General features: G+C 43.9%; 1 protein-coding gene across 4 annotated transcripts in view; it reads right to left on the bottom strand.

Annotated features, from left to right (window-relative positions):
- LOC106604674 (rab11 family-interacting protein 2) overlaps window positions 1-13,221 on the bottom strand; it is a 34,337-nt gene extending 21,116 nt beyond the window's left edge. For all 4 annotated transcript variants that reach the window (XR_006770050.2, XR_006770052.2, XM_014199575.3 and 1 more), the window contains exons 1-2: window positions 13,015-13,221; window positions 11,983-12,631 (exon numbers count right to left, since the gene is read on the bottom strand). Coding sequence is in view for 2 of the 4 variants with exons in the window: in XM_014199575.3 (XP_014055050.1) it covers window positions 11,983-12,335 (353 nt within the window). In the remaining 2 variants the exon portion in view is untranslated. The remainder of the gene's footprint in view (window positions 1-11,982; window positions 12,632-13,014) is intronic.
- Window positions 13,222-13,574: the final 353 nt, after the last annotated feature.

The raw sequence follows: 13,574 nt of genomic DNA, 5'->3' as shown, positions 1-13,574 counted from the left end.
AATGTTTGCATGATAAAATGTAGCAATGGCTAATTGACACCAGATCCTCTTGTGTTCCTGTTCCTCTGAGCAGAATGAAGGCTTACTTATCATGTAGCCTAGGCCTAGCTAGCTACAACACATTGTGCCATAGTTATTCTACACAGCCAAAAATAACTTTACATAGCGCAACTGGATTGGGTGGAGCTGGTGTAGTGTTTTTCTTTCCCATACATCCACACCACTGGAAAAAATATATATCATTTGAGTCAGAATTAGTAACAAGACATGTTTGGCCAGTTCCACCACATTCAGCTAGGCTAATGCCCAAAAGAGCACAACATAATGTTTAGCCTATGCCATGTCCATAAATTACAGTTTGCCATCTCAATTCCAGTATAATGCAAGAATAAGCAAGGACAGTATTGCCATTTGTTGATTGTGTGATCACTGGAATTGAGGTGGAACAGTTTGCTGCTATTAGACAGGAAAGATCATCTGATGGCCTGCGGACTGCTGTTCTCGCTGGACTAGTTCACCAACTACAAAGGCTGCGCCCAGTCAACTCAATTACAACATGAATGGCAGTCTATTCTCGAAAGACTAACCTCTTAATTCATTGTTCGGTGTCAACAAAGCACATATTTTAACTAGCACAATGGCGTAGCCTGTGTCACAACAAGACAGATATACAGGCAAGCAACTAGGGGCGAAACAAGTCACCAAACCCAGTTTAGTACGCATTGCTTTTTTGGGGTTACGGTTCGGTTTCGGTACAGCGGGAATAATAAACCAACAGTTACTGTAGTTAATTTTGGTTTATTTGAGAAAATACAAAACGTTGGTATTCCCGATTCCATAAATGATCATGAGTCATATAATGACTGGTGAGTGCACAATCAGGAATACCAACACTTTGTATTTTCCTAAACGAAAACACACGATTACTCAACAACACTAAAATAAAGTGCAATATGCGTGTGAAATCAATGTGCAAACATGGCTCAGACATTATATAGGCCTATGGTACGATGTTTTCTTACAAAGATGAAAATATGTGCATTTGCAGCACAGTATCTCTCATCTCCCACTCTGGGGTAATGTGATGGGCTGTCATTAAGTACCTTTGTGTAGCACTGGAGGCCCATCCATCTGTAGTAAGCGCAACACAATGCACCATTGCTTATATAGAGCATTTTGCTGAAAATTGGTGCGAGAGGGCGAAGTTCGCAATGGGCGCATATCCGCGGCTATAAACATGCCTATCGCTCTTGTAATTTATTTGGCACGGTCAGAATCAGCTGCGAAGGGCTGCTTGAATGCAGAGGGAAGAAAAAGTTGATACTTTTTTGCGTTTCCGTCTTGCTCAGGTGGTAGGGTGATGTCGACATAAATTTGTCAACATGTTTGAGGTGTTGGCAGCTGCATAGGCTATTCTCGTTGAACAGTGACGACATAGTACTGTTAACTCTCTGTTCATCGCTGTTGTAATCTACTGGGAAGCCAAAATGTTTGAGAATCCTCCTGGTTTATCGACCCCATCGTACAGGGCCCGGTTTCCCGATAGCGATGGAATTTAGGCTTACGAGTGTTTTCACGACGCATCGTTCCTACAAAGGCCGACATGCGTTTCCCAGTGCGTCGTTGTGGCCTGTGTCAATACGGATAGGATCTAAATAAATTCAGCACTGCTCTCTGATCAGCGTTCTCCCTTTCCAATCTTACCTTAACATTATAATTATTCCACAACACTGACGACGAATCAGCTCCTAGAGAGCTATTATCACCTATGGCTACAAATATTGAGGTAGGGTTTTCTAATTCTTACCCCAGCAGTTCGCAAACTAGGGGTCACGACCTGATATGAAAATGGGTTTGCGATAAAAAAATAAAATTAAATGCTGTTTTATAAATGAAATATTATATACTGAACAAAAATATAAACCCAACATGCAAAAACTTCAAAGATTTGACTGAGTTACGGTTCATATAAGGAAATCAGTCAATTGAAATGAACTCATTAGGCCCTAATCTATGGATTTCACATGACTGGGCAGGTGCCTTTCCCCACTCACTGGAGAGCCAGGCCCAGCCAATCAGAATTTGTTTTTCCCCACAAAAGGGCTTAATTACAGACAGAAACGCTCCTCAGTCTGTTTTTTATTTATTTAAAGGCACACGTAGCCTACATATCAATACATACACACAAACTATCTAGGTCAAATAGGGGAGAGGCGTTGTTCGATCTGTTTTTTTTTTTAACCAGGTTTGCTGTTTATTTGAGGAATATGAGATGGAACGGAGTTCCACACAATAATGGCGCTATAAAAATACTGTGCGCTTTCTTGAATTTGTTCTGGATTTGGGGACTGTGAAAAGACCCCTGGTGGCATGTCTGGTTGGGTAAGTGTGTGTGTCAGAGTTGTGTGTAAGTTGACTATGCAAACATTGGGATTTAACACAAGTGATGCAGTCAGTCTCCTCTCAACTCTTAGCCAAGAGAGACTGGTATGCATAGTATTTATATCAGCCCTCTGATTATAATGAAGAGCAAGACGTGCCGCTCTGTTCTGGGCCAGCTGCAGCTTAACTAGGACTTTCCTTGCAGCACTCGACCACACAGTAATCACAATAATAAAACTAGAGCCTGCAGAACTTGCTTTTTGGAGTGTGGTGTCAAAAAGCAGTTTCAACTGTTCTGCCTGCGGCAGTTCACAGAACGTGCTAACTTGTCCCGGAACTTCTGATTTCGACTCTCTACCGCAACTGCTGTCTCTAACTCTGAATGCTCAACTATAAAAAGCCAACTGACATTTACTCATGGAGGTGCTGACCTGTTGCACCCTCTACAACTAATGTGATTATTATTTGACCCTGCTGGTCATCTATGAATGTTTGAACATCTTGGCCATGTACTGTTATGTCAACCCGGCACAGCAAGAAGAGGACTGGCCACCCCTCATAGCCTGGTTCCTCTCTAGGTTTCTTCCTAGGTTCCTGCCTTTCTAGGGATTGTTTTCTAGCCACCGTGCTTCTACATCTGCATTGCTTGCCGTTTGGGGTTTTAGGCTGGGTTTCGGTATAGTACTTTGACTGATGTAAAAAGAGCTTTATAAATACATATGATTGATCTTTTTATTACGGGCAGACATCTGCCCATCTTTACAAACTTTGAATGTAAACTCAGCAAAAAAAGAAAACGCCCTCTGTCAACTGAGTTTATTTTCAGGAGGTCAAAGTAACAGTCAGTATCTGGTGTGGCCACCAGCTGCATTAAGTACTGCAGTGCATCTCCTCCTCATGGACTGCACCAGATTTGCCAGTTCTTGCTGTGAGATGTTACCCCACTCTTCCACCAAGGCACCTGCAAGTTCCCAGACATTTCTGGGGGAATGGGCCCTAGCCCTCACCCTCCGATCTAACAGGTCCCAGATGTGCTCTTCGCTGGCCACTGACATTCCTGTCTTGCAGGAAATCGGCCATACTGCTCGTTCTGTGCGTGGTGGCATTTTCATGCTGGAGGGTCATGTCAGGATGAGCCTGCAGGAAGGGTACCACATGAGGGAGAAGGATGTCTTCCCTGTAACACACAGCGTTGAGATTGCCTGCAATGACAACAAGCTCAGTCCGATGATGCTGTGACACACCACCCCAGACCATGACGGACCCTCCACCTCCAAATCGTTCCCGCTCCAGAGTACAGGCCTCGGTGTAACGCTCATTCCTTCGACGATAAATGCGAATCCGATAATCACCCCTGGTGAGACAAAACCGCGACGTGTCAGTGAAGAGCACTTTTTTCCAGTCCTGTCTGGTCCAGCGACGGTGGGTTTGTGCCCATAGGCAACGTTGTTGTCGGTCATGCCTGCCTTACAAACAGGCCTACAAGCCCTCAGTCCAGCCTCGCTCAGCCTATTGTGGACAGTCTGAGCACTGATGGAGGGATTGTGCGTTCCTGGTATAACTCGGGCAGTTGTAGTTGCCATCCTGTACCTATCCCGCAGGTGTGATGTTCGGATGTACCGATCGTGTGCAGGTGTTGTTACACGTGGTCTGCCACTGCGAGGACGCTCAGCTGTCCGTCCTGTCTCACTGGAGCGCTGGCTTAGGCGTCTCACAGTACGGACTTTGCAATTTATTGCCCTGGTCACATCTGCAGTCCTCATGCCTCCTTGCAGCATGCCTATAGCATGTTCACGCAGATGAGCAGGGACCCTGGGCATCTTTCTTTTGGTGTTTTTCAGAGTCAGTAGAAAGGCCTCTTTAGTGTCTTAAGTTTTCATAACTGTGACCTTAATTGCCTACCGTCTGTAAGCAGTTAGTCTTAACGACTTCCACAGGTGCATGTTCATTAATTGTTTATGATTCATTGAACAACCATGGGAAACAGTGATTAAACCCTTTACAATAAAGATCTGTGAAGTTATATGGATATTTACAAATTATCTTTTAAAGACATGGTCCTGAAAAAGGGATGTTTCCTTTTTTGCTGAGTTTATATGTCTTGACAATGACAGTTTACAATCCAAGGTAGCGCCAAGTAATTTAGTCTACTCAACCTGTTCAACAGCCACACCATTCATTACCAGATTCAGATGTCTAGAACTTAGGGAATGATTTGTACCACATACAATGCTCTTAGTTTTAAACATGTTCAGGACCAGTTTATTACTGGCCACCATTCCAAAACAGATTGCAACTCTTTGTTAAGGGTTTCAGTGACTTCATTAGCTGTGGTTGCTGATGCGTACAGTATATGGTTAAATCAATCAGCATACATAGACACACATGCCTTATCTAATGCCAGAGAGCTGCCCTGCGGTACACCACACTTTACATGTTTGACAGTAGAGAAGCTATCATGAAAGAAAACCCTTTGAGTTCTATTAGACAGATAGCTCAATCCACAATATGGAAGAGGTTGAAAAGTTCTCTCAACAACAGGTTATGGTCAATAATATCAAAGGCTGCACTGAAATCTAACAGTACAGCTCCCACAATCTTTATTATCAATTTCTTTCAACCAATCATCAGTAATTTGTGTCAGTGCAGTACATGTTGAGTGCCCTTCTCTATTTGGGCTCCCGAGTGGTGCAGCGATCTAAGGCACTGCATCTCAGTGCTAGAGGCGTCACTACAGACCCTGGTTTGATTCCAGGCTGTATCACAACCGGCCGTGATTGGGAGTCCCATAGGGCAGTGCACAACAGGCCCAGCGTCGTTCAGGTTATAGTTTGGCCGGGGGTAGGCCGTCATTGTAAATAAGAATTTGTTCTTAACTGACTTGCCTAGTTAAATAAAGGTTAATTCAATTTTGTTTTAAATTAGCATGCTGAAACTCTGTTGTTAATTTGTGTACAGAGAAATGCCAGCTAAGAGCTGGCAGCAAGCTGATAGGTCTGCTGTTAGAACAAGTAAAGGCTGCTTTACCACTCTTGGGTAGTGGAATGACTTTGGCTTCCCTCCAGGCCTGAGGACAAAGACTTTCCTCTAGGCTCAGATTAAAGATATGACAGATAGGAGTGGCCATAGAGTCAGATACCATCCTCAGTAGCTTTCCATCTAAGTTGATGATTTTTCCACCTCTCCCACACTAACTTAACAAAATTCTAACTTAAAATGCTTTACTTTTATTATTAGTTTTTTTAATGCATGAATACGATGACTCTCTGTTCATTGTTGGCATTTCCTGACTAAGTTTGCCCACTTTGCCAATTAAGTAATCATTAAAATAAATTGGCAACATCAAATGGTTTTTTGATGAATAAGCCATCTGATTCAATGAAAGATGGAGTTGAATTTGCCCATAATTGAATGTAAATTACATGTAAAGTGATCTTGGCTTCATAATACAGTTTCTTCTTCTTTTTGTTGAGTTTAGTCACATAATATCTCAATTTGCAGTAAGTCAGCCAGTCAGATGTGCAGCCAGACTTATTAGCCACTCCTTTTGCCCCATTTCTTTCAACCATACAGTTGTTCAATTCCTCCAGGTGCATGTTTATTAATAATTGGAAGAGGCAATTTCATAAATTCATCAAGTGCAGCATCTGGAGGCTGCATATTAATCACATCAGACCAACAAATATTTTTTACATCATCCACATAAGAGTCACAGCAAAATCTTTTGCATGATCTCTAATACACTATTTTAGGCCCAGCTTTTGGAACTTTGGCTTTCCTGGATATAGCCACTATATTGTTTTCCAAGATGGCGTAGCAGTCGAACGTCTTGTTTGTCTTGTCCCGCATATATATCTTTTTCTTTGTATATATATTTTTTTATTTTTTTTATCTCAATTTACATCTACGGACGGAACATACTCTCCTGCAACCCCCCTCACCCAATGTGGTACGGATCTGCTATTTTTTACACTTTAGAACCGGAACCCCCATCAGAAGCGAGCCAGCTAACTAGCTAGTAGTCAGTTAGCCACCGCTAGCAGTCATCACCGTTAACTCAGACATCAGCCAGCCTCAGCCCAGTCAATACCTGCCAGTCTGCACAGCGCGATATCAACCCAGAGCATATTGGACTGCTTTTTCTCTACCACATCTCCAGATTCCTACCACAAGCTCTGAACCTTTACACCGGATCATCGCAGCTAGCTAGCAGCTATCCGAGTGGCTACTCCTGGCTAACATCTCTGTCCCGAAGCAAGCATCAGTTAGCCTGGAGCTAGGCCCATCTTCTGGCTAGCTGAAGAGGTCCATCAGCCAATTCTTGGGCTACAATACCTATTTTGCCTGGACCCTTTTACTGCCGACACGGAGCCCCGCCAATCCATCATGATTGGTCTGCCGACGTAACCGTCCGAGGGGGTTTCAAAAGGCTCTCTCGTTGCGACGTCCCCCGAAGGCCCATCTGCTAGCCCCGGCCCGCTAGCTGTCCGAATCGCCGTGTCTCCAGCTCGCCTAGCTACTCACTGGACCCTATGATCACTTGGCTACACATGCCTCTCCCTAATGTCAATATGCCTTGTCTATTGCGGTTTTGGTTATTGATTATTGTCCTATTTCACTGTAGAGCCTCCAGCCCTGCTCAATATGCCTTAGCTAGCCCTTTTGTTCCAACCCGCACACATGCAGTGACCTCACCTGGCTTAATCAATCAAATGTATTTATTTATAAAGCCCTTCTTACATCAGCTGATGTCACAAAGTGCTGTACAGAAACCCAGCCTAAAACCCCAAACAGCAAGCAATGCAGGTGTAGAAGCACGGTGGCTAGGAAAAACACCCTAGAAAGGCCAGAACCTAGGAAGAAACCTAAAGAGGAACCAGGCTATGAGGGGTGGCCAGCTTAAATGGTGCCTAAAGAGACAAAACCTCTCATCGTCACTCAATGCCTAGGCTTACCTCCACTGTATTCACATCCTACCATACCCTTGTCTGTACATTATGCCTTGAATCTATTCTTCCACGCTCAGAAACCTGCTCCTTTCACTCTCTGTTCCGAGCGCACTAGACGACCAGTTCTTATAGCTTTTAGCCATACCCTTATCCTACTCCTCTGGTAATGTAGAGGCTAAACAAAGCCCTGCAGCCCCTAGCTTCACTCCCATTCCCCAGGTGCTCTCATTTGTTGACTTCTGTAACCGTAAAAGCCTTGGTTTCATGCATGTTAACATTAGAAGCCTCCTCCCTAAGTTTGTTTTATTCACTGCTTTAGCACACTCCGCCAATCCGGATGTCCTAGCCGTGTCTGAATTCTGAAATTTCCATCCCCAACTATAACATTTTCCGACAAGATAGAACTGCTAAAGGAGGCGGAGTTGCAATCTACTGCAGAGATCTGTCATACTATCCAGGTCTGTTCCCAAACAATTCGAGCTTCTACTTTTAAAAATCCACCTTTCCAGAAACAAGTCTCTCACCGTTGCCGCTTGTTATAGACCCCCTTCAGCCCCCAGCTGTGCCCTGGACACCATATGTGAATTGATTGCCCCCCATCTATCTTCTGATCTCGTGCTACTAGGTGACCTAAACTGGGACATGCTTAACACCCCGGCCGTCCTACAATCTAAGCTAGATGCCCTCAATCTCACACAAATTATCAAGGAACCTACCAGGTACAACCCTAAATCCGTAACCATGGGCACCCTCATAGATATCATCCTGACCAACTTGCCCTCTAAATACACCTCTGCTGTCTTCAACCAGGATCTCAGCGATCATTACCTCATTGCCTGGGTGCGTAATGGGTCCATGGTCAAACGACCACCCCTCATCACTGTCAAACGCTCCCTAAAACACTTCAGCAAGCAGGCCTTTCTAATTGACCTGGCCCAGGTATCCTGGAAGGATATTGACCTCATCCCATCAGTAGAGGATGCCTGGTCGCTCTTTAAAAGTGCTTTCCTCACCATCTTAAATAAGCATGCCCAATTTAAAAAAATGTAGAACTAAGAACAGATATAGCCCTTGGTTCACCCCAGATTTGACTGCCCTTGACCAGCACAAAAACATCATGTGGTGTTCTGCATTAGCTTCGAATAGCCCCCACGATATGCAACTTTTCAGGGAAGTCAGGAACAAATACTCAGTCAGTTAGGAAAGCTAAGGCTAGCTTTTTCAAATAGAAATTTGCATCCTATAGCACTAATTCCCAAAAGTTTTGGGACACTGTAAAGTCCATGGAGAATAAGAGCACCTCCTCCCCTCCCATCTGCCCACTGCACTGAGGACAGGAAACATTGTCACCACCGATAAATCTCCAATAATCGATCATTTCAATAAGCATTTTTCTACGGCTGGCCATGCTTTCCACCTGGCTACCCCTACCCCGGCCAACATTTCAGCATCTCACACCGGCCAACATCTCATTATCCACCAACACTTTTGCAACCCCTATTACAAGCCTATTCAATCTCTCTTTCGTATCGTCTGAGATCCCCGTCTTCAAAGCGGGAGACACTCTAGACCCAAACTGTTAGACCTATATCCATCCTGCCCTGCCTTTCTAAAATCTTCGAAAGCCAAGTTAACAAACAGATCACTGACCATTTCGAATCCCACCGTACCTTCTCCACTATGCAATCTGGTTTCCGAGCTGGTCATGGGTGCACCTCAGCCACGCTCAAGGTCTTAAACAATATCATAACCGCCATCAATAAAACACAGTACTGTGCAGCCGTCTTCATCGACCTGGCCAAGGCTTTCGACTGTCAATCACCGCATTCTTATTGGCAAACTCAATAGCCTTGGTTTCTCAAATGACTGCCTCGCCTGGTTCACCAACTACTTCTCTGATAGAGTTCAGTGTGTCAAATTGGAGGGCCTGTTGTACGGACCTCTGGCAGTCTCTATGGGGGTGCCACAGGGTTCAATTCTCAGGCCCACTCTTTTCTCTGTATATATCAATGATGTCGCTCTTGCTGCTGGTGATTCTCTGATCCACCTCTACGCAGACGACACGATTCTGTATACATCTGGCCCTTTGGACACTGTGCTAACAAACCCCAAACATGCTTCAATGCCATACAACACTCCTTCCGAGGCCTCCAACTGCTTTTAAATGCAAGTAAAACTAAGTGCATGCTCTTCAACCGATTGCTGACCGCACCCTCCCGCCCGACTAGCATCACTACTCTGGACGGTTCTGACTTAGAATATGTGGATAACTACCAATACCAAGGTGTCTGGTTAGACTGTAAACTCTCCTTCCAGACTCACATTAAGCATCTCCAATCCAAAATTAAATCTAGAGTCGGCTTCCTATTTCGCAACAAAGCCTCCTTCACAAATGCTGCCAAACATACCCTCGTAAAACTGACTATCCTACCGATCCTCGACTTCAGCGATGTCATTTACAAAATAGCCTCCGACACTCTACTCAGCAAATTGTATGCAGTCTATCACAGTGCCATCCGTTTTGTCACCAAAGCACCAAAGCCCCTGCGACTTGTATGCTCTCGTCGGCTGGCCCTCGCTACATATTCGTCGCCAAACCCACTGGCTCCAGGTAATCTATAAGTCTATGCTACGTAAAGCCCCGCCTTATCTCAGCTCACTGTTCACCATAGCAACACCCACCCGTAGCACACGCTCCAGCAGGTATATTTCACTGGTCACCCCCAAAGCCAACACTTCCTTTGGCCGCCTTTCCTTCCAGTTCTCTGCTGCCAATGACTGGAACGAATTGCAAAGATCACTGAAGCTGGAGTCTTATATCTCCCTCTCTGACTTTAAGCATTAGCTGTCAAAGCAGCTTACCGATCACTGTACCTGTACACAGCCAATCTGTAAATAGCACACCCAACTACCTCATCCCCATATTGTTACTTAACCTCTTGCTCTTTTGCACCCCATTAACTCTACTTGCACATCATCATCTGCACATCTATCACTCCAGTGTTAATGCTAAATTGTAATTATTTAGTCTCCATGGCCTATCTATTGCCTTGCCTCCCTACTTTTCTACATTTGCACACACTGTACATAGATTTTTCTATTGTGTTATTGACTGTACGTTTGTTTATGTGTAACTCTGTTGTTTTTGTCGCACTGCTTTGCTTTATCTTGGCATGGTCGCAGTTTAAATGAGAACTTGTTCTCAACTGGCCTACCTGGTTAAATAAAGGTGAAATTAAACAAAAAAAATGGTGATCACTGCATCCAATGGATACGGATACAGCTTTAGAACAAAGTTCTACAGTATTAGTAAAAATGTGATTGATGCATGTGGATTATCTTGTTCCTGTAGTGTTTGTAAACACCCTGGTAGGTTGAATGATCGTGCTATTTAATCTGCTTCTTCATATACCACACCTGTCAGGTGGATGGATCATGTTGGCAAAAGACAAAATGCTCACTAACAGGAATGTAAATACATTTGTGCAAATTATTTTAGAGAGGGCCTCCCGAGTGGTGCAGCGGTCTAAGACACTGCATCGCAGTGCTTGAGGCGTCACAACAGACCAGGGTTCAATACGGCCGCGACCGGGAGACCCATGAGGCGGCGCATAATTGACCCAGTGTCTTCCGGGTTAGGGAAGGGTTTGGCCGGGATGTCCTTGTCCCATCGCGCTCTAGCGACACCTGTGGCGGGCCGGGCGCATGCACGCTGACACGGTCACCAGTTGTATGGTGCTTCCTCCGACACATTGCTGCGGCTGGCTTCCGGGTTAAGCGAGCAGTGTGTCAAGAAGCAGTGTGACTTGGCAGGGTCATGTTTCAGAGAACGCATGGCTCTCAACCTTCGCCTCTCCCGAGTCCGTACAGGAGTTGCAGCGATAGGACAAGACTAACTACCACTTGGATATCATGAAATTGGTGAGGAAAAAAGACCATTAAAACTCATGGTACGCTTATTCAGTGCTCTTGTCCGCATTAAAAACAAATATCGAAGCAGGTTGGATGTGACAGGAGAGATGAGGTGTGCACTGTCAACCTCGCCCTCTGACTTTGAGAAGATCCAATGCGACATGCATCAAGCACACCCATCTCATTAGTGGCGGTGAGATAAGACAAACAATGTCAGACTAATTTCAAATTGACTGTCATAGCCCCACATTAAAAGTATATGATTGCGAGTTTAGAATCTAAAATCAGAAATACTGTTAGAATGTTTTCCAATTGACTGCCACATTAAAACGTTTGCAATGCTGACCACAGAGACACATCATTGGTGATTAGGGCCAGTTTTTCCAAACCATCAAATGATTTAGGCTTGTCTACCCAACCCTCTGAATCATGTTCCATATTATTTCTGTAGGTTAGTCCTGTGACATGAACAAGACAGTTCCGCAAATCTAACCTACTTCTTCCTGTTGGCAGTTCCTTAAACATCAAATACAGAACTAGGAAACCAAAGGCTTAGCATTGTTCGTTGTGACTAGGGATGCTTTACAGCCTATGTGTTTATACATGTGGGGTTGAGAGCAGAGAAGACAAATTTCCGATTTAACAGTTGGACAAAAAGTTATATTGTATTAGGCTTAATGTTCTGAAACTTCCTTGAAAGGCAGCAAAAACATTAGTTAGATGAGTTGGTGATACTTACTCAGTTTTCCTTCTCTCCTTGTTATCAAAAATTTCATTGAGATTGATGGTACTCTGGCCCAGGAATTTATCCATCCCCACCAGGGACCTGTGCATCACGATGAGGCATAGTTCGTAGATTTCTGGGTTGCCCTCCAGAAGCAGACCTGGCAGTTCAAAGGAGGCTTCTTCTCTCCACACTGGGCTGAGTGTTTTCTCTGCCACAGATGTCGAGTACTTCTCCTTTCCCAGCTGAATGATAGTGTAGGCATCGTTGGTGCCATTCTTACTCTTAGCTTGTAGGTCAGTTGCTTGAAGAACAGTGGCTTGGACATGAGTTGGGAACCACTTTTGGGACTGCTCTACTAGTGACATGATCAGCTCTGTTTATGTGTGGTTAGCAAAAACAAATGTATGTGGAGGTGAATTGACCTTAAAGTGACAACAGAGCATGCAAACAGTAACTACTTATTTCTTAGTACATGATGTTCATGTAGATTGGTGATTCGTAGGCAAAGATAACTTAAAGTGCTTATTGGTCATATATTTATATGTACAGCTAGTAGCACATCTCAATAGTTAGCAACTAATTACTTCAGTCCATTTTACACACTTGTCTTTTGTGATTATCATATCACAAATGTCCAAGCCACTGTTGTTAAGCAAGTCACCTGAACGTAACATGGGAGAGAAGAGTACATTGTAAGCAGTTGTGCAGGTTGACTAGCATTAGTTACCTAGCTAACGTATGTAATACATATGTGCTGTCTATGATTCAAGTTAAGCAGGCCAACTAACGAACAAGCTAAACAGCTGACACCAATAACCACTGCTAGTTTGGCTAAAGTATTAGCTAGCTATTTAGCTATACAGCAAAAATAGCGTGTTTCTCAGTTCTGTTGGGTTTGTCATATTGTGACAGACAAATCGTTATTCTTATACAATAATAACGTGTTGCAAAGTAGTAGCATTGATTAATAGCCGTACATTAGATTGGACAGCTGATTGTTAGCTTGTTGGTTAGCTAACTAAACAAGCTTGCTCAATACTGTACCTCGTCATTTTCTCCAAACTTGCGACATTTTGCCATCATGTAAATCCATTCGATTGTTTAACATATTTCACAAATAAACTGCAAATTGATTTATTGGAGGTAGATCTCGTGATTTTACAGCCTGCTAGTTGTACCAACCAAAAACTCTAATTTCCTTGTTAGCCAACTACATCCGCAACAGTCACAGGTGAAAGTTCAAGCTCCTCCTCTGTTGCCGTAGAAACGAACGGGGTTACAGGAACATGTTCATATTTGTACATGCCCTAGGTTTATTTTTATTTCTATTTATTTAATTAGGCGAGTCAGTTCAAAACAAATTCTTATTTACAATGACTTGCTACCCCGGGAAAAACCAGACAACGCTGGGCCAATTGTGCGCAGCCCTATGGGACTCCCAATCACCGCAGGAACTGTAGTGACACCTCTTGCACTGAGATGCAGTGCCTTCGACCGCTGCTCAACTAGGTACATAGCAACTAGGTACAGAAAGGAGCCAAGACTGTGGAAGAAGAATGTGCCTTTTCGAAAAAGCAGGAAACATATGTCCATGTGGTTCTAAT

Source organism: Salmo salar, chromosome 01, assembly GCF_965601325.2.
Source record: "Salmo salar chromosome 01, fSalSal1, whole genome shotgun sequence".
NCBI lineage: Eukaryota > Metazoa > Chordata > Actinopteri > Salmoniformes > Salmonidae > Salmo > Salmo salar.
This window is presented reverse-complemented; position numbering and strand designations above follow the sequence as displayed.